The 15,519-nt window shown below is 63.9% G+C and overlaps 3 protein-coding genes across 7 annotated transcripts; 2 read left to right on the top strand and 1 right to left on the bottom strand.

The window, feature by feature from the left end:
• Positions 1 to 608: 608 nt before the first annotated feature.
• Positions 609 to 4,186, top strand: GJB3 (gap junction protein beta 3). 3 transcript variants are annotated; one of them, XM_040086237.1, is made up of 4 exons: positions 609 to 743; positions 1,915 to 2,050; positions 2,818 to 3,602; positions 3,897 to 4,186. In XM_040086237.1, the coding sequence occupies exons 3-4, from the start codon at positions 2,848 to 2,850 to the stop codon at positions 3,907 to 3,909; spliced, it is 768 nt and encodes a 255-aa protein (XP_039942171.1). In that variant the 5' UTR covers positions 609 to 743; positions 1,915 to 2,050; positions 2,818 to 2,847; the 3' UTR covers positions 3,910 to 4,186. The 3 variants fall into 3 exon arrangements, with proteins under 3 accessions (XP_039942171.1, XP_039942169.1, XP_039942170.1); XM_040086235.1 differs by lacking the exon at positions 3,897 to 4,186 and having other exon boundaries at positions 2,818 to 3,630; XM_040086236.1 differs by lacking the exons at positions 1,915 to 2,050; positions 3,897 to 4,186 and having other exon boundaries at positions 667 to 743; positions 2,818 to 3,630.
• A 1,340-nt stretch (positions 4,187 to 5,526) lies between these two features.
• On the top strand, positions 5,527 to 8,706 carry GJA4 (gap junction protein alpha 4). The gene is made up of 2 exons (XM_040086377.2): positions 5,527 to 5,675; positions 6,507 to 8,706. The coding sequence occupies exon 2, from the start codon at positions 6,527 to 6,529 to the stop codon at positions 7,556 to 7,558; it is 1,032 nt and encodes a 343-aa protein (XP_039942311.1). The 5' UTR covers positions 5,527 to 5,675; positions 6,507 to 6,526; the 3' UTR covers positions 7,559 to 8,706.
• Positions 8,707 to 13,973: 5,267 nt separating this feature from the next.
• SMIM12 (small integral membrane protein 12) lies at positions 13,974 to 15,110 on the bottom strand. 3 transcript variants are annotated; one of them, XR_005704025.2, is made up of 2 exons: positions 14,421 to 14,911; positions 13,974 to 14,296 (listed from the first exon to the last, which is right to left on the bottom strand). XR_005704025.2 is itself a non-coding variant. In XM_040086234.1 (2 exons), exon 2 carries the CDS (start codon positions 14,856 to 14,858, stop codon positions 14,580 to 14,582), a length of 279 nt encoding a protein of 92 aa, XP_039942168.1. In that variant the 5' UTR covers positions 14,859 to 14,860; positions 15,099 to 15,110; the 3' UTR covers positions 13,974 to 14,579. The 3 variants fall into 3 exon arrangements, 2 of the variants coding, with proteins under 2 accessions (XP_039942168.1, XP_058279555.1); XM_040086234.1 differs by adding an exon at positions 15,099 to 15,110 and having other exon boundaries at positions 13,974 to 14,860; XM_058423572.1 differs by adding an exon at positions 15,015 to 15,035 and having other exon boundaries at positions 13,974 to 14,860.
• Between the last annotated feature and the right edge of the window lie 409 nt (positions 15,111 to 15,519).

Raw genomic sequence — 15,519 nt, 5'->3', positions numbered from 1 at the left:
CAAGGAAGGCGCATTCCTACATCGGCACAGGAATCTGTCGGGGCTGATCCACTGGGCATTCGGTGGGATGGGGCTGGCTCAGCCTCCTGGGAGCCCCCGGTGCTCCGGGGAGAGGGATCCCCACTTAGGGACACCTCCCAGGTCCCTTGTGAGGCAGCAGCGGAGCAGGGTCCTGCAGCACGGGGACCCTGCTGCCACCCTGCTCCACGGGAAAGGTCCCAGCTGGCCACACCGGCCCCGCCAGGGCGGTGCCTGCCAGTTCCTGTAGGTCGGAGATACCGATGAGCTGTTGCAAAACTATTACTAAGGCAAAATCATTTAAAAAGTGGGTTACGGTTGCGTAACCTGGGACTCTCAGCGATGGTGGCTGGTGGGCCCGCAGCAGGTCTAGCTGCTGAGCCTGCAGCGCCCAGAACACCCCTGCAGGGGATGGGACATCGCCTGGAAGGAGCTGCTGGTGTTTCCCGTGGAGGGATCCGTCTCTGCTGGTCTCCCTGCGGGATTTGACCTGCCTTTTGTTGTTCCAGCCGAGCGTGTGTGTGCTTGTGAGTGGCAAGAACGTCTCCGGGAGCTGTTTGCCAGACTCACCCAGTTACTGGGAACCAAACCAACGCCGCTTCCCCTCCCCTCGCACGCTCAGACAATCCCTGGGCGTGCAGGAGGGCTGCGGCTGGGAAGGAGCTTCCCTGCTCCCAGAGGCGCCCGGATCCCGACGCTTTTCTGTGGCTTTCCCACCCGGACAGGTACATCCCGGGGCACAGGGGCTCTGGGGCTGCCAGGGTTGAGGGGGGACAGCCCCATCGTGTAACGGGGTTCAGGTGGGAGCTGTGTAAAAGTGGGACCTGGGGCTGCTGTGACTGTGGGGTCAGAGGTGGGGATCCCAAAGTCAGGACCCCACAGGCCGTGCCGGGGTCCCCATCCCGTGGGGTGACGCAGGGGGATGGCGCAGTGTGGCACCCCAAAGAGCAGCAATGACCACCACAGGCCTTGCAGCTCTGTCCCGCTCCCAAAAGAGGCAGAAACCCCCTGAGAAAAGTGGTTCTGCTGAGTCTTCAGCCCAGGTGGGAGCCGGGCGCTGTCGGGCGCATCGCCCTGCGCCCACACGGGGCAGGACCCGGCCGTGACACAGCGGGTTGGCATCCCGGGGGCTGGCAAGGGCTCTGAGGGAGGCAAACCGGCACTGCCGGCACAGCTGAGCACACCTGAGCGCTGCCCCTGCTCTGCCTGGCCGCCATCCAGCACTGGGGGGCCCGTGGGGCTGGCACGGTGCTGCACACACCCCCTGCCACGGGGACTGGCACGGAGCTTGGCACGGAGCTTGGCACGGAGCTCACGTCCCCCTCCTGCCCCACTGCGGGTCCATGACTGGAGCCAGCGCTGGGCTCAACCGGGCACACAGGTGCTGGGCAGGTGGGTTATGGGCAGGTGGGAGCTGGGTTGGTCTCACCAGCACCAGGGATGGGGTCGTGGGTGAATTGGCAGGCTGGTGAGGGGGGCACAGGCTCTGGGGGCATGCAGAGGCTCCAGGTTCTATCAGCACCAGTTTTGGGGGGGAAAACAGCAGCTCCCCTCTGCCAGTTTTAAATCCAAGGGTTGGGTGGGAACACGGTGATTGCTCCCCACCCTGACTCCCGGCCAAGGGTTTGCCAGGGAGGAAGACTGGGCTCCAGACCGGGCAGTGCGTGAGGGTGTGTGGGCATGGGCAGAGGCGCAGCCCTGGCACTCGGCACAGGCTGCCAGGGTCCCCAGCCCGGGGCCACTCAGCTCGGCCACACCTCCTGGTGTGTCCCTGGGCCAGAAGTGTGGGAGCACAGGTTCAGGGCTTGCTGCGGGGTGGCCCTGGACAAGGACAGGCTCTCTCAGACTGCTCTGTGGGCTCCGGGCAGTGCTCCAGCTTCTGTTCCGTCCCCACAGCCCCGGGACACCGCAGCGTAACGCGTGAGAGCCCCCTGATCACCGGTTTGCCGTCGCGCCCTGGCTATGCGCCGTGCCGGGCACTTCCCACCCCACAGCCCCCGGTGAGCGGGGAAGGAGCCTGAGCCTCCTCCAGGTACATCTCCGGAGGCACTGGGTGGGCAACAGGCAGCGGCAATTCCTTAAAAGTGGGAGCGACCCAGCGTTCTGTGAATCCCTTTTGGCAGGGCAGACACCTTCACAGCGCAGAGGGTTGTAAAAACCACCCGGGTTCGTAAATCCAGGTGCAGTAAAGCTCCGGGCTTAGCGTGTCACCCTCCTCACACGGGGCAGCCCCAGGCGGAGCTGCGGAGCCGGTTTGGCCGTCGGGACCTCCGGCGTTGCTGCCGGAGCAGGAGCAGAGCGCCGGCCAGGGTGACGTGCTGGTGACACACGGCCCGTGACACACACGGACTCTCACTTTCTGCAGCCCCGCTGTCACTTGTGTTTGGGCTGCCTCAGGTATCGCCTGTGAGACAGAAAACACGTCCCTGTGGCGTGTCCCAGCAGCCCAGGGCTGCAGGAGCAGCCATTTCCCCTTTGGCTGTTGAACCTGGCCTGCTCCAGCAGATCGTGCTGCCAGCTTGCAGCAGCACGCACAATCAGGTGTGGAGCTGGTGGAAGGGACTTGGCTGGGTGTCTCATCCCTCACAGCAAAGGGAGTCAGAAGGAAGTGCAGAGAGATTGAATCACCTCTGTCACAGAGTGTTGCAGGCTTTACTGTCTGCAAGGGTGAAGAGCCCCCAGCTTAGACGGGTGTAATGTGGTGGGGGAGAGGGTCCGGAGGTCCACGAGATTTAGTGCAGTGTGGCCCCGGAGGTGCCTCCCACTGCTCCTCACCCACCGCTGCTTCTGCCCCTCCAGGTCGGGTGACTCTGGTCTCCCCCGGCTGCCATGGATTGGAAAACGCTGCAGGCGCTGCTCAGCGGGGTCAACAAGTACTCCACAGCCTTCAGCCGCATCTGGCTCTCCGTGGTCTTTGTCTTCCGTGTGCTGGTCTACGTGGTGGCGGCGGAGCGCGTCTGGGGCGACGAGCAGAAGGACTTCGACTGCAACACGAGGCAGCCGGGCTGCACCAACGTGTGTTATGACCACTTCTTCCCCGTCTCCCACATCCGCCTCTGGGCCTTGCAGCTCATCTTTGTCACTTGTCCTTCCCTCCTGGTCATCATGCACGTGGCCTACCGGGAGGACCGCGAGAGGAAGAACCGGGAGAAGAACGGAGAGAATTGCCCCAAGCTTTACAGCAACACGGGCAAGAAGCACGGCGGGCTGTGGTGGACCTACCTGTTCAGCCTCTTCTTCAAGCTTGTCATAGAGATCCTGTTCCTCTACCTCCTCCACAAGATGTGGGACAGCTTCGATTTGCCACGGCTGGTCAAATGCGCCAACGTGGATCCCTGTCCCAACACCGTGGACTGCTACATCGCTCGGCCAACCGAGAAAAGGGTCTTCACCTATTTCATGGTCGGAGCCTCCTCCATCTGCATCGTCCTCACCGTCTGTGAGATCTTCTACCTCATCTTCAAGCGAGTTGTCCAGAGGGCAAGGAAGTGGAGGAAATCCACCAAGCACTCTGTCAGCTACAGCAAGGCCTCCACCTGCCACTGCCACGTCAAGTCAGAGGAGAAGGACAGGTCCCAGCCTAGGTGTGTGGCAGCCCTGACTGCTGTCTGAGGGGTGCTGGGGAGGGTGGGAGAGGGAAGAAGCGTCCTGGTGTGTGCCAGGGATGGTTGGCACCACAGGTGACCACCAGTGATGCCACCACCAGACTCTTCAGGCAGGACCTCGATGGCCATAAGGGGAGGGGGACACATGCATGGGAACTGTCCTGCTTGGGACCATGGGGACATCGCTGGTGTCCCAGTGGTGTGGACACGCTGGGTGGGAGCTGGGTGCTGGCTGCCCGTGGCCACGCCTGAGGGTGTCTGTTCTTCCCACAGAGAAGAGCTGTGAGCTCACCCATCCCAGCCGCTTCACATTCCCCTCAACTTGGCTTTTCCAGCCTGACAAATCCTCAAACCCTCAAGAGTCGACCCGTGTGAAAAAATGACTAAACCCAACAAAATAATGTCCCTGGAGAGAGACCCAAGGTGCCTGAGCAGACACAGGTAAGGCAAGGATAGCCCTGGAGCTCTGCACAGATCCTCCATGTCCAGCAGTTTCTCTTGGGTCCTGCTGCTCCCATGCTGGGTGTGAGTGCACGCAGCTGGTGCCCAGGCAGGGCTGGTGTCACCCAGGGCGCGCCAGTCCTCCCAGCCCGCTGTGCCTCACACAGGCACAGTCCCAAGCGCTGCTCTCTTCTGCACCAAGAAACCAGAGGAATCCTGGGCTCCATGGCCAGAGCTCCCTTCATGCACCCAAAGTAACGACAGAGGACCAGGGCTCCAGTCGGTTGGCAACAGTTCTGCTGGCCCAGTTTGCCCAGTTTGCCATTACTGGGGCAGGGCAGCTTCACCCCCTTGGCTCACACAAGCACCAAGCCATGTCCTGCCCAAATGCCCTTGCTGGCTCCGCTGCTTCCCCTGGTGCCTCTGTGTCCCCCCCTCACCTCAAATGCACATCGCACATGGCACAAGCTACGGATCCAAAAGGCCAGCAAACGTCATGTTTGGAGACACCAAGGTCTGCTCTGCATGCTGGAAATCGGGGGACTGGTGAGGGCAGAAGAGGCGGGTTTGCAGAGGTTCCTCAGGAGCCTGCAGCCAGGTCCTTCACATCTGCTCAAGCCGGGCATCAGTCGAGCCCACAGCCGAGCTCACGTCCGCCCGTTCCGCCTCTCCCAGCTTGTCACGCATCGTTAAACTTTAATTCAGCAGAACCTCACGCTGGACCCCAAGGAAATCAAGGAGGGATGAGCATCAATTATTTACTAAACCTTGATAAATATTACAATAAATAGAAATGATTTCCATTTAATCTCTCTTTAAGCAGCACGAGTGGAAAGCCCGCTGTTCCCAGCTCCGCTCGTTTCACAGCCCCACGAGCCTGTCGGGGTGTGCTGAGACTCCCGACAGCAAAGCTCCGTCTGGAACCTGCGGGGGATTCCCGGCCGGGCTCCGGTGGGGGGCATCCCGAGGACGGATGGGACGCGCGATCGCAACCGGGCTCCAGTGGGGCTCAGCCCGGGAGCCTGCGGGATGGGGGCCAGGAACCGGCAGGGTTCATCCCGGGAGCCGGCGGGGCTCAATCCCGTGAACGGGCGGGACTCATCCCGGGAGCCGGCGGGACGCGGGACCGCAGCCGGGCTCCGGTGGGGCTCCAGCACCACCCAGCGCCCGCCGCGCCGCACGGACCCTCGGGGGCAAACCACGAGCGCCGCAGCCGCGGTCCGGCCGGAGCGGGCAAGGACGGAACATCCTCGGGACACCGATCGGGGGACGGAGCATCCCGGGGTCTCTGGCTCAGCGGGTTTCCCGCAGCCGGAGGCGAGAGTGCGGGAGCACCCGGGCTTCCCACCGCTCCCCCCAGCTTCGGCCCCGACGAGCGCGGCCGCCCCCGCTCCGCCCGCCGGGGCCGCCCCCTCGTCCGGGGGCCGCAGGAGGGGGCGGCCCCGCACACCTGCGGCTCGGCCCGGCCCGGTACTAAAGCCCCGGCCCCCAATTTCCTGCCCGCGCTCCTCCTCCGGCTTCCCCGGGCCTCGAACAAACGGAGCGAGCTCGGTCCGACCGCTGGCACTCAGCGCGGCCCGAGCCCCGCGGGACGTGCCCGGAGCGGCGGAGGTGAGTGCGGGCACCGGGGACACCGCCAGGGCACCGCGACCGCTCGGGGACACCGCGCTGGGGACGGGGCACTCCGTCACCCCACCGCTGCCCGGGGCTCTTTTAACGGCACAGTCGGCACTTCTGTGCTTAATTAGGAGCGGTTAATGGGGAGTCGGGGCTGCGGCCGCTTTGTCCCTCCCTAACAGCCGGGATGAGCGCCCATGGGGTGCGGGCTTGGCTCCTCAGGATCCCGGGAGTGGCAGCAGGGTGGTGAGGGGTGCAGGGGATCCCCTGGCGAGGGGGCTGGGGCTGGGAGTCCATCGCCCCGCGGCAGGGGAGCTGGTGGGGGGCTGTCCGTTCAGTTTGGGGTGTGCCCTGAAGAGGCATCGGGGTGGCAGCTGTACCCCAAGGGGTTGTGCTTCCCCTCGAGACCATCCTGCTCTCTGCTTTTTGGGAAAGCTGGGGCAGCAGCAAATTTATGAGGCCCCACGGTGCCTCCTCTCTAGGTGCCCTGAGCTCCTTGGGCAGCCCCAAAAGAGCCCCTGCTGCGGGCGGTCCCCGGAGCGGCCAGGACAGCCACGAGCTGTGGGTGCTGCTGGGAGAGGGGAATCCCTTTCTCTCCCAGCCCCCTGTCCCTGCACTGTGTAGGAGGAGCCCTCTGAGGCCCCTAAACTCTGCCTGGAATCCTCCCTCCCTCAGCAGTGGGATGTTCCTCAGAGGGTTTGCTGGGGCACTCCGCAGGGCAGCTACATCCTGAAAACCACGAGGTTTAGGCGGCCACATCTGCCCTGTGCTCCCCAGCACGGGCAGAGGGAACTGACGTGGCTGCTCTCTTCTCCCTGCTGGCAGAGGCAGAGCGTTCCTAGAAGATGGGTGACTGGGAATTCCTGCAGAAACTGCTGGACCAAGTCCAGGAACATTCGACGGTGATCGGGAAGATCTGGCTCACCGTGCTCTTCATCTTCCGCATCCTCATCCTGGGCTTGGCCGGGGAGTCCGTGTGGGGGGACGAGCAGTCGGATTTCGTGTGTAACACCAAGCAGCCGGGCTGCACCAACGTCTGCTATGACAAAGCCTTCCCCATCTCCCACATCCGCTACTGGGTGCTCCAGTTCCTCTTTGTCAGCACCCCGACCCTGATTTACCTGGGCCACGTTGTCTATCTCTCCCGGAAGGAGGAGAAGCTGAGGAAGCAGGAGAGCGAGCTTCGGGCTGTCCACAGCAAGGACCCGAAGATCGAGCAGGCCCTGGCAGCCCTGGAGAAGAAGATGTCCAAGATCTACATGACGGAGAGCGGGCGGCTGAAGATCCGAGGGGCGCTGATGTGGACGTACATCACCAGCGTCATCTGCAAGAGCGTCTTCGAGGCCGGTTTCCTCGTGGGCCAGTGGTACCTGTACGGCTTCTCCATGGTGCCCCGCTACGTGTGCAAGAGGGACCCCTGCCCCCATCAGGTGGACTGCTTCATCTCCCGCCCCACCGAGAAGAGCATCTTCATCATCTTCATGCTGGTGATGGGCCTGATCTCCTTAATCCTGAACCTCCTGGAGCTCTTCCACCTCTGCTGCAAGAACCTGCTTAGCAACATCAGGAAGGTGTCGGGGCCAGCTGGGCCGAGCCAGGACGTCTTTGTGGATGACATGGTCTCAAGTCCCTACGCGCCCAAGCACTACCCCTTCCTGCCCATGGCCGAGAGCCACGCGCCCTCCTACCAGACCTACAACAAGCTCTCCAGCGAGCAGAACTGGGCCAACTACCGCAACGAGGAGAACCTGGCACTGGGCAGCGGCAGCAGGGCCCTGTCGGACCCCTACAGCCCCCGGCCTGCTGAAGCCTCCGCCCCGGAGGAGAAGCTGGGCAGCCGGCCCGGGAGCTCAGCCTCCAAAAAGCAATACGTGTAGTGCTGGGCTGGCCCCAGCTGGCAGGGGGACATTCCTCGGTCCCTTGTGCCTGCAAAGGTGCTGGCTGTGGGCAGGCAGCTGCCTCCTGCCCGGTGCTGTGCCGTACACATTCCCCTCTGGATGCTCCAGAGACCTGCCCGCCCTGGGGCGGGATGCTCAGGAGCACGGCCGTGGAGCGCAGCCTCTGCTCTCGCCGGTTTTCCCCACAGACCCTGCAAGGAAGGAAACAGCACAAAGTTCCCCGGGACGCCGTGTCCTGCGTGCCTTGCCGTGGGAAAGGGAGAAACCCCTGGAGCCGCGCCGTGGAACGGGCTGTCCCCGAGGCCGCGCCTGGGGGCTGCTGGCCATTGGGAGCTGCGGCTCGGCCGGACCCCAGAGCCTCGGCCGGCACGAGAGCCAGGAGTGCAGCCGTGGGAAGCTGCTGGTCTCCAGCCTCCACACGGAGCAGGCTGAGCCGGGGACTGCCGGGAAAAGCTGGGCTGGGGCAGCGCTGACTGATCCTGGCCACCAGCCCCATCCCGTTCCAGTGGCCCTGGCACCTGCCCAGGGTTTGCTGCAGAAGCTGCCCCCTCCCCGTGGGACACAGAGGGGTTAAGCCAGTTCTGTTGTGACCAGCAGATCCCAATGGCTGCAGGGTCGCTGTGGGTGACCCAGGAGTGTGAGTTCCTCCCCTCCTGACCCTGGGCTCTTTCCCATGGGATTTGTGCCTTTAAGTTATTTTTAACCTGCTGGCCTGAGCACGGAGTTTCTGCCTTAAAGCTGCAGTTTGCAGGGACTTTGGGGAGCCATATCCAGCCTGGCCGTGTGCCTTGGAGCCCTGTGGGGTTTGGGGAGGAATCAGCCCAGCACCTGATGTTTTGGGGGTTTGGGGGGTTTTATCACTTTGCACTAGTCATCTCCTGCTGTGGGCTGAGGGGCTGGGTGGGATGGAAGAACCATCTGTTGTCACAAGAGCTGTCACCCTGACTTCCCCAGCCCCCTGATGCTGTGAGAGGGGATTGTCCTGCTGTGACCAAGGGGCTGCAGGTCCTGTGTGACCCAGGTGTGAGTGTGGGGTCTGGGCACTGCCCTCAGCGCTGTTTCCCTTCCCCTGGCAGACTCGGTGTTGCATCTTGTTGAATAAAGTCGGATGAATGAGAAAAGTTGAAGGTGGTGTGACTGTGCTTCCTGCAGCCCCCAGCTGGCTCCAGGAGGGCGGGTGAGGGTTTGGGGCTGAGGGAGGGGGAAATGCCGTTCTCTGGGGGTGATGGGTCTGGGGTGAAGGGGTACATGGACACCCAGTTGTGCTGCAGGTGCCACTCACCCACTGAAAGCACAACCCTCCCTGCTGTGGCCCCCCGTCCCGTTGAGCCCAGCCTTAACTCAGGGTTTTGACAGAACTATCACACCCCAGGCTCATGGTGACCCAAAGCAGAGCTCAGCCCCTCTCCCTCCACTGCAGATAAACCCAGCAGAGGCCATGGAGCTGCTCGTGGCTGCATAATAGGTGGAAATGAGCCACCGATAAAGGCACACAATGTGGCTGGGGCTGTTTAGTTCCCCAGCCAAGCCAGGCCGAAGCAGAGCTGCTCTCTATCGAGGGCCTCTCCAGTGAGGGTGGGACAGGCTAAAAATACCCTGGAGAAAATGAAATATGGGTGATATGGGGCAGTATCGCTGCCATCGGCCACTGGAGGAAATGAGGAGGGAGGCACCCGGCTGCGCTGCCCTTGGGCTGGCGGCCGAGCCCACCCTCGGCTTCCTCCCCGCTGGGGACAAGAGGGAGTGAAACCCCCTGGGGTGGGGGTCTGGGCACTCCACCAGCTCCCAGCTCTTCCCTGTGCCCTCCTGCAGGGTGCTGGGGTAGAGCTGCTGTGGAAGGACCCTGCCTGCTCCCACTGTTGTCCAGCTGAGACATGCCAGGCCACCCCAGCGCATTGGGGGGCCACATCCCTGTTTTCCCCAGGTACCCCCAGAGCCCTGCAGCTCTGGGGGGAGCAGCCCAGTGTGCAGGGCCAGGAGGAAATGCCCGAGTGAAAGGGAACGGAGCAGCCGCGCCATGTTTACCCACCACAGTGTCCCCGGGTCACCTCCCCTCTCCTGGACTCCTATTTTTGTTGGCACCGGGGGAGCATCACGCTTTTCCGAGCGACCCTGCAAGGTGGAAAACAAGACGGCCGAGACCCCCCCCCTCCCCAAACCTTGCCTGGATCCAGCACCAGGGCACTGCACAAACACAGCTCCGTGTCCCACTATTGTTCCCTTGTTGTGACAAAGAGGTTCGGGGCAGCGGCGGTGACCCCACGCCGCCGGGACGCGCTGCCAACAACAACAGCGAGGGGCTTACCTGCAGGCCAGGCTGGGGAGGGGGCAGCAGCAGGGCTGGGGTTGGCAGCAGCCCCCCTGAAGGTGGGTGGGCAGCTCTTAGGCAAATAAAAGTTTGGAGCTGATAAGAGCCCAGGCTGGCCCGGCGGAGCCCTTTGGCACAGCCCGGGGGACAGATAGTGGCTGGACAGGCTTTTCTCACACCTCCAGCTCCCTCCTGAGTAAACAGGTTCCTCTGGTCCCTTGTGGGAACGGCACTCGCTCTCCCAGCCCTGCATGATGATGCTGAGCCCCGTGTTGGCACAGGCAGCCTGAGGGCTGCGGTGAGCGGCTCCCAGGAGGCTCTGGCACCCCCAGAGTTAGGAAACACTTTGAGGCAGCTCTCCCAGTCCTGGAGGGACTCCCCAGAAGCCCAGTTCCTGCTGGGGGTGTTGGTCTAACACCAGTCACAGTCCCCGGGAGCCCTGGGGCTCCTCTGCAGGGAGGTTTCTGCCCTCCTCACAGTTAGGACCAGTCCGTGCCAGGCACCCTGCTCAGCTCTGCCATGGCCTGGGACAGTTTTCCTGCCTGAAAGGCTCTGCCTGAAGTGCTGGCCAAGCACCAAGGAGTTTATTTTTAAGCTTTCCCAGCACACAGCAAGTGTCTAAATCTGACCCACTCAGGAAGAGCTGAGGTAGGAGTAGAATCCCAGTTGAGGGGGAAGAAGGGCAGAGAGCTGGGCAGGAGGGTGCCAGGCAGGGCCACAGCGTGGCCACACTTGCCCACAAGGCCTTGTCGATGCCCAGGTGTGTCCTCAGGGGGAGTGGGAGCAGTCAGGAGCATCCTCCCGGGCCAGGCACAGAGCCCTGACCCCAGCACTCTGTGCCCACAGCACCCACCATTGGGGCAACCCCAAACCAGGAATAATCCTGCCCTTTCCAGCCACTGCCAATGGTGCACAGAGAAGGAAAACCAAACCCCACGGAGCTCCCTTCCTCCCCAGGGTTATATTTAGCCCTCCACTAGGGTCGCGCCATGCACAGGCATGGCAGACAATGTGGCCCTGTGTGAGAACTGCAGGAGGGAGGAAACACGCTCAATAGCTGCATCCTGACATTGTCGCTCGCCCCCGGCCGTTTCCTCCTGTGGAGGCACCAGGACTGCGGTGCCCAGCACCCTGTGCCCACCCTGGCGTGGGTCCCAACCCTGTCAGCAGTTCAGGGCATCATCCTGATGCAACACCGGGCAAGCAGAGGCTGCTGCCCGCAGAGCCAGGGGCTTTTTGTGATATGGGGAGATCCAAGTGGCCTGAAAACAAGGACCCACGGTGGTCCTGGAGTGCTGGGGATAGGGAATCAACCCCGAGCTGTGCCCGCAGGAAGAGCCAGTGCTGAATGGGAAGGGTTCCACTATAGCTGTCCCCAGCTATGGCTCGAGGGATGTGACTCGGTGTAGAGCAGAGCTGCTCCTCTCCCACAGCACTTCACGGCTTTTGCTGGCCACAGAAGGAGCCCCCAGGCACAGCATGGAGGGAGCCATAGCAGGAAACGAGACGTGGAGGCTGGGAAAGGCTTGGCTGCTCTCAGAAAAAGGGCAAAACCAGAGCCTGGGAAAAGCCTCGGCTGGGAGGGAGCAGAAATCTCCAGGGGCTGAGGGGAACACGCTGAGGGGATGTTCTATTTGCTCTCCAGCGCAGCCAGGGTGAGCACCCGCCGTGTCCCGGCGCTGTGGGAGGGTCCGGGTGTCCCGGGGTCACCCCACTGTGGGGAGGTCAGGGTGTCCTGGGGTCACTGCACTGCACCAGGACGGGACACGAGAGCGTGAGTCCCTGCAGGCCCCTGCGCCCCCCGCCAGCTCCCACCCTGCTCCTCTCCTCCCAAAGCATCAGCACTCCAGGAAGGGCCCGGATGGCCTTGGTCCATCCCCGTGCCAGCAGAGTCACCTCATGCACAGCTGGAGCATCCCTGCTCTGATCTAACCGGACATCCAGGGCAGCCATCCAGGTGTGCCGGATGGCCGGGGGGATCTCCCTGTCCCCCCACACAGCTGTCCCAGTCCCCCGAGCCACCCCAGTGAGCTGGGGCACAGCTCGCTCCCGGCATCCTGCCGGCGGAAACCACCACCTGCTCCTCTCACGAGCTGTTCACGATGGATCTCGGGAGCAAAGCAGGTCCTGGGCAGGACAGAGGGTCCATCGGGAAGCTACAGCTGCCCTCAGGCCATGCTAGGAGCTCTGCAGCCAGCCTGACCCCCCCCATGAGCCTGGGGCACAGCCAGCACAGGCTGGACTGGGACCGGGAGCACTTGTGGCTGCTGGATTCAACCCCTGATCCATGGCACCGTGCAGTCACAGCCAGCCTCAGATGCAGGGGCACCCCAGAAGCTGGACAAGCCTTGGAGGATGCTCTCATACCCAACACTGGCCTCCTGGCCAGGCGTGGGGCTCCTTGCCTGGGGCCAGGCTTGCTGCAGGCAGCGCTTCCACAGCACTGCCCAGCTGTGCCCTGCTGGGAACAGCTGGATCCCAAACCCCCTGCACTAGACCGAGCCTTTGCACGGGAGTGGCTGAGTGCAGGCTCGGGAGGGCAGCGTTTTACCATAATGGTTTATTCAGCAAAGCTTCCTCTCGCCCTTGTCAGCCGCCGTGGCTGCTCGCCCTAGCCCTGAGAGCTGCCTGCTCCTATTCTTGTCCCGCCGGCACTTCCCAAGCGGCACATTGTTGGGATTCAATGGGAGGAAGGGTGGGTTTACAGCTCTGAAGGCTTAGGAGAAAGGCGAAGGGTCTGGGAAGCGTTCTCACCCCTGTCCCAGCGCCTTCGGGAATGCACAGCCCTGCAGCAATGCCGGCAGATGGACGGGAATCCCCAGACACAAGGAAAACAGCTGGAAGCGCTGCAGGCAGGGGATGGGGGCAGGACAGGGGCTGCCAGCCAGGTGCCATCAATGCCCAAGCTGTCACCAGCAGGGCTCAGTCACCGTGCTGGAGCAGCCTCCCCCACCGACACTGCGTGGGCCTGGGGCAGGAAATGGGGCAGCGAGGCCCCCCCAAAGCCCGATTGTGCCCGGCCGGCCCTGGGAACGAGGGGATCAATGGGCTGTAAACAGCCGGGGGAGCCGCTCCGGCGCGGGGTGAACAAAGGCATTTCAGAGACGGTTTCCGAGCTGGTCCCAGCTGGGAGAAGGAGTGGGACCGTTCCCATCCCAGCACACAATAGGGAACAGCCGTCACCCCACAGCCTGGCTGGGAAAGCAGGAGACAAAGGGGAAGGGGCTACTTCAGGGGACAGTGCCAGCCTGCCAGGGGTCAGTGTGGTGGGCACTGTGAGCCCCAGGGCAGGCGGTGGCAGTGGGACAGGGCTGAGACAGGCTCTAAATCACATCCAGGCTCCTCCTGCACCTTCTCCCGAGGCTCAGCTACCCTCGCAGCAAAGGTCGGAGCGTTCCCGGCAGTGCCGGGCCACGAGCTCAGCTGAGAGCAGCAGTCCAGCCCAGGACAGAGCCGGGAGCACGGCAGTAAAGCTGTCAGCGGGGCAGGAACGGCTGGCCGGGGCGCAGGACGGCGCGGTGTGAATGCTGACTGCCTGCTGACCTCAGCACTCGCACCGGGCACGGCAGATTTATCGTCCCCGGGAGGGGAAGGCCGGGCCGGGGCAGAGCCAGGGCCTTGCTCAGGCACCACGGGAAAAAACAATCCGGGAGACAGCGATAACCCGGGCCCTGGCCCTGCTCAGGCTGCTCTGGCTGGGGTTTGTCCCTGCTGTGCCAGCAATGCCTGAGCCTGGAGGGGACAATGGCCCCCCGTGCCTGCTGCCAGCCTGTCCCTGCTCAGCACCCCAGTGTCCCCTGGGACCCCACCCTATGCTGTCACAGCCCTTCTCCTCGAGATAAAGAGGTCAGAGGGAAGCAGATGACGAAGCTGGGGGAGCTGGGAGGGAGGCACAGGCACAGGCATTCCCAGCGGCTGGGAATTCGGTGCCTCCTCCTCCTTCCTGCCAGGCCTGGAGGTCAGTGCCCGGCCAGGGACAGCAATGGCATCTGTCCCACTGCAGGAGCTGCTCCCTGAAAATGCAGGGAGCAGAGACATGCCCTGGGACAGGGCTGGGGCTGTGCTGACGCAGAAGACACCGAGGCCTGAAGATTGACAGAAGTTTATTGTGCAGAGGGCAGGGATCTCCCCTTTCCCGACACAGAACCACACTCAGAGCACCACAACAGAGCAGGACCAAGACTTTCTGCTCCCCCTGTCACCGTTCCTGGGAGGGTTGATGCAGGGAGGGGGTCCCCAGAACGCTCCATGGCTGCTGGAGTAACATTGGGGCGTGGGGCTGTATTGGGGTTCATCAAGGGGGTCTGGAAGGAGGGCAGCAGTTCTTCCAGTCACTGGCAGTCAGCCTGACCCCATCCCGTGGCACTCAGGTCCAAACTTCTGCCTTCACACCACGGAAGAAATCAAACCTGAGGAGACACAGATGGAACCAGGCCGAGAGTGTTTTGTGGTCCAGAAGCCAGGCCTGGCGAGAGCTGAGGAGTTTCAGACTCGCTCCATCTCCACACACAGCTCCCTGCCCGCTCTGGGTACCTTGAGCAAATCCATGGGGCGGGCAAACCTGACCCTCCGGAGGGCCTGGGAGGGTGAGGAGCAGCAGGTGCAGGAGGAGAGGCTGGTGGAAGCAGTGCACTGTCAGGGGAGTCCCCAGCAGCCGCTCCAAGGCACTGCCTTTGCCCAAACCACCCTTGATTAACTCTTTTCCGGGCGGTTCCTGTTGAGCACGGCCCGAGGGGCGAACTCCAGCTTGTCCTTCAGGCTCACCACCTTGGTCACGTCCTCGCCCACGATCTCCTGCAGCTTGCGCTCCTCCCGCTGCTCCGAGATGCTCTTCTCCTCCTGGGCCGTGGGCGGGGGGTCTCCTCGCAGGAACCACTCCAGCTGGGAGCCCACCAGCCCCACCACGAAGGCCACCGGGAAGGTGACGTACGGGGCCTTGGAGCGCACGGCCGCCCACAGCACGGACCACATGCCTGCCGGGGGCGGGACGCGGCGGTCACCGGCCGGGCCCGCTCGCACCGGCGCCTCGGCGCTGGCCGCACGGAATAGGGACCCGCGTGGGCCGCGCCGGGACCCCCGCCCGGGTCCGCAGGGACCCCCGCACGGCCCCGGCCCGGCCCCGCTCACCCGGGCCCGGCCCCGGCCCGGCCCCGCTCCCGCCCCGCTCACCCGGGCCCGGCCCCGGCCCGGCCCCGCTCCCGCCCCGCTCACCCGGGCCCGGCCCCGCCCGTTCCGGTCACGGCCGTGAGGGCGCGGCGGGGCGGCGCTGCCCCCTGGCGGACAGCGGGGGAACAGCAGCGCTGGAGGAGCGACACGGGGGGACACGGGGGGGACATGGGGGGACACGGGGGGGACATGGGGGGACACGGGGGGGACATGGGGGACACGGGGGGGACGCGGGGGGACACGGGGGGGTACATGGGGGGACACGGAGTGACACGGGGGGACAGTGCGGAGACACGGAGTGACACGGAGTGACACGGGGGGACAGTGCGGGGACACGGGGGAACATGGGGGGACACGGGGGGACATGGGGGACACGGGGGAACGCGGGGGGACACGGGGGGGTACATGGGGGGACACGGAGTGACACGGGGGGACAGTGCGGAGACACGGGGGGACACGGGGGGAC

This window comes from Hirundo rustica, chromosome 25 (genome assembly GCF_015227805.2).
Source record: "Hirundo rustica isolate bHirRus1 chromosome 25, bHirRus1.pri.v3, whole genome shotgun sequence".
NCBI classification, from domain to species: Eukaryota; Metazoa; Chordata; class Aves; order Passeriformes; family Hirundinidae; genus Hirundo; species Hirundo rustica.
Note: the sequence above shows the minus strand (reverse complement) of the source record. Positions and strands in the feature narration are given on the sequence as shown.

Excerpts from the sequence above, each read along its gene's own strand:
- GJB3 (XM_040086235.1), top strand. The coding sequence starts at position 2,848 with ATGGATTGGAAAACGCTGCAGGCGCTGCTCAGCGGGGTCAACAAGTAC.
- GJA4 (XM_040086377.2), top strand. The coding sequence starts at position 6,527 with ATGGGTGACTGGGAATTCCTGCAGAAACTGCTGGACCAAGTCCAGGAA.
- SMIM12 (XM_040086234.1), bottom strand. The coding sequence starts at position 14,858 with ATGTGGTCCGTGCTGTGGGCGGCCGTGCGCTCCAAGGCCCCGTACGTC.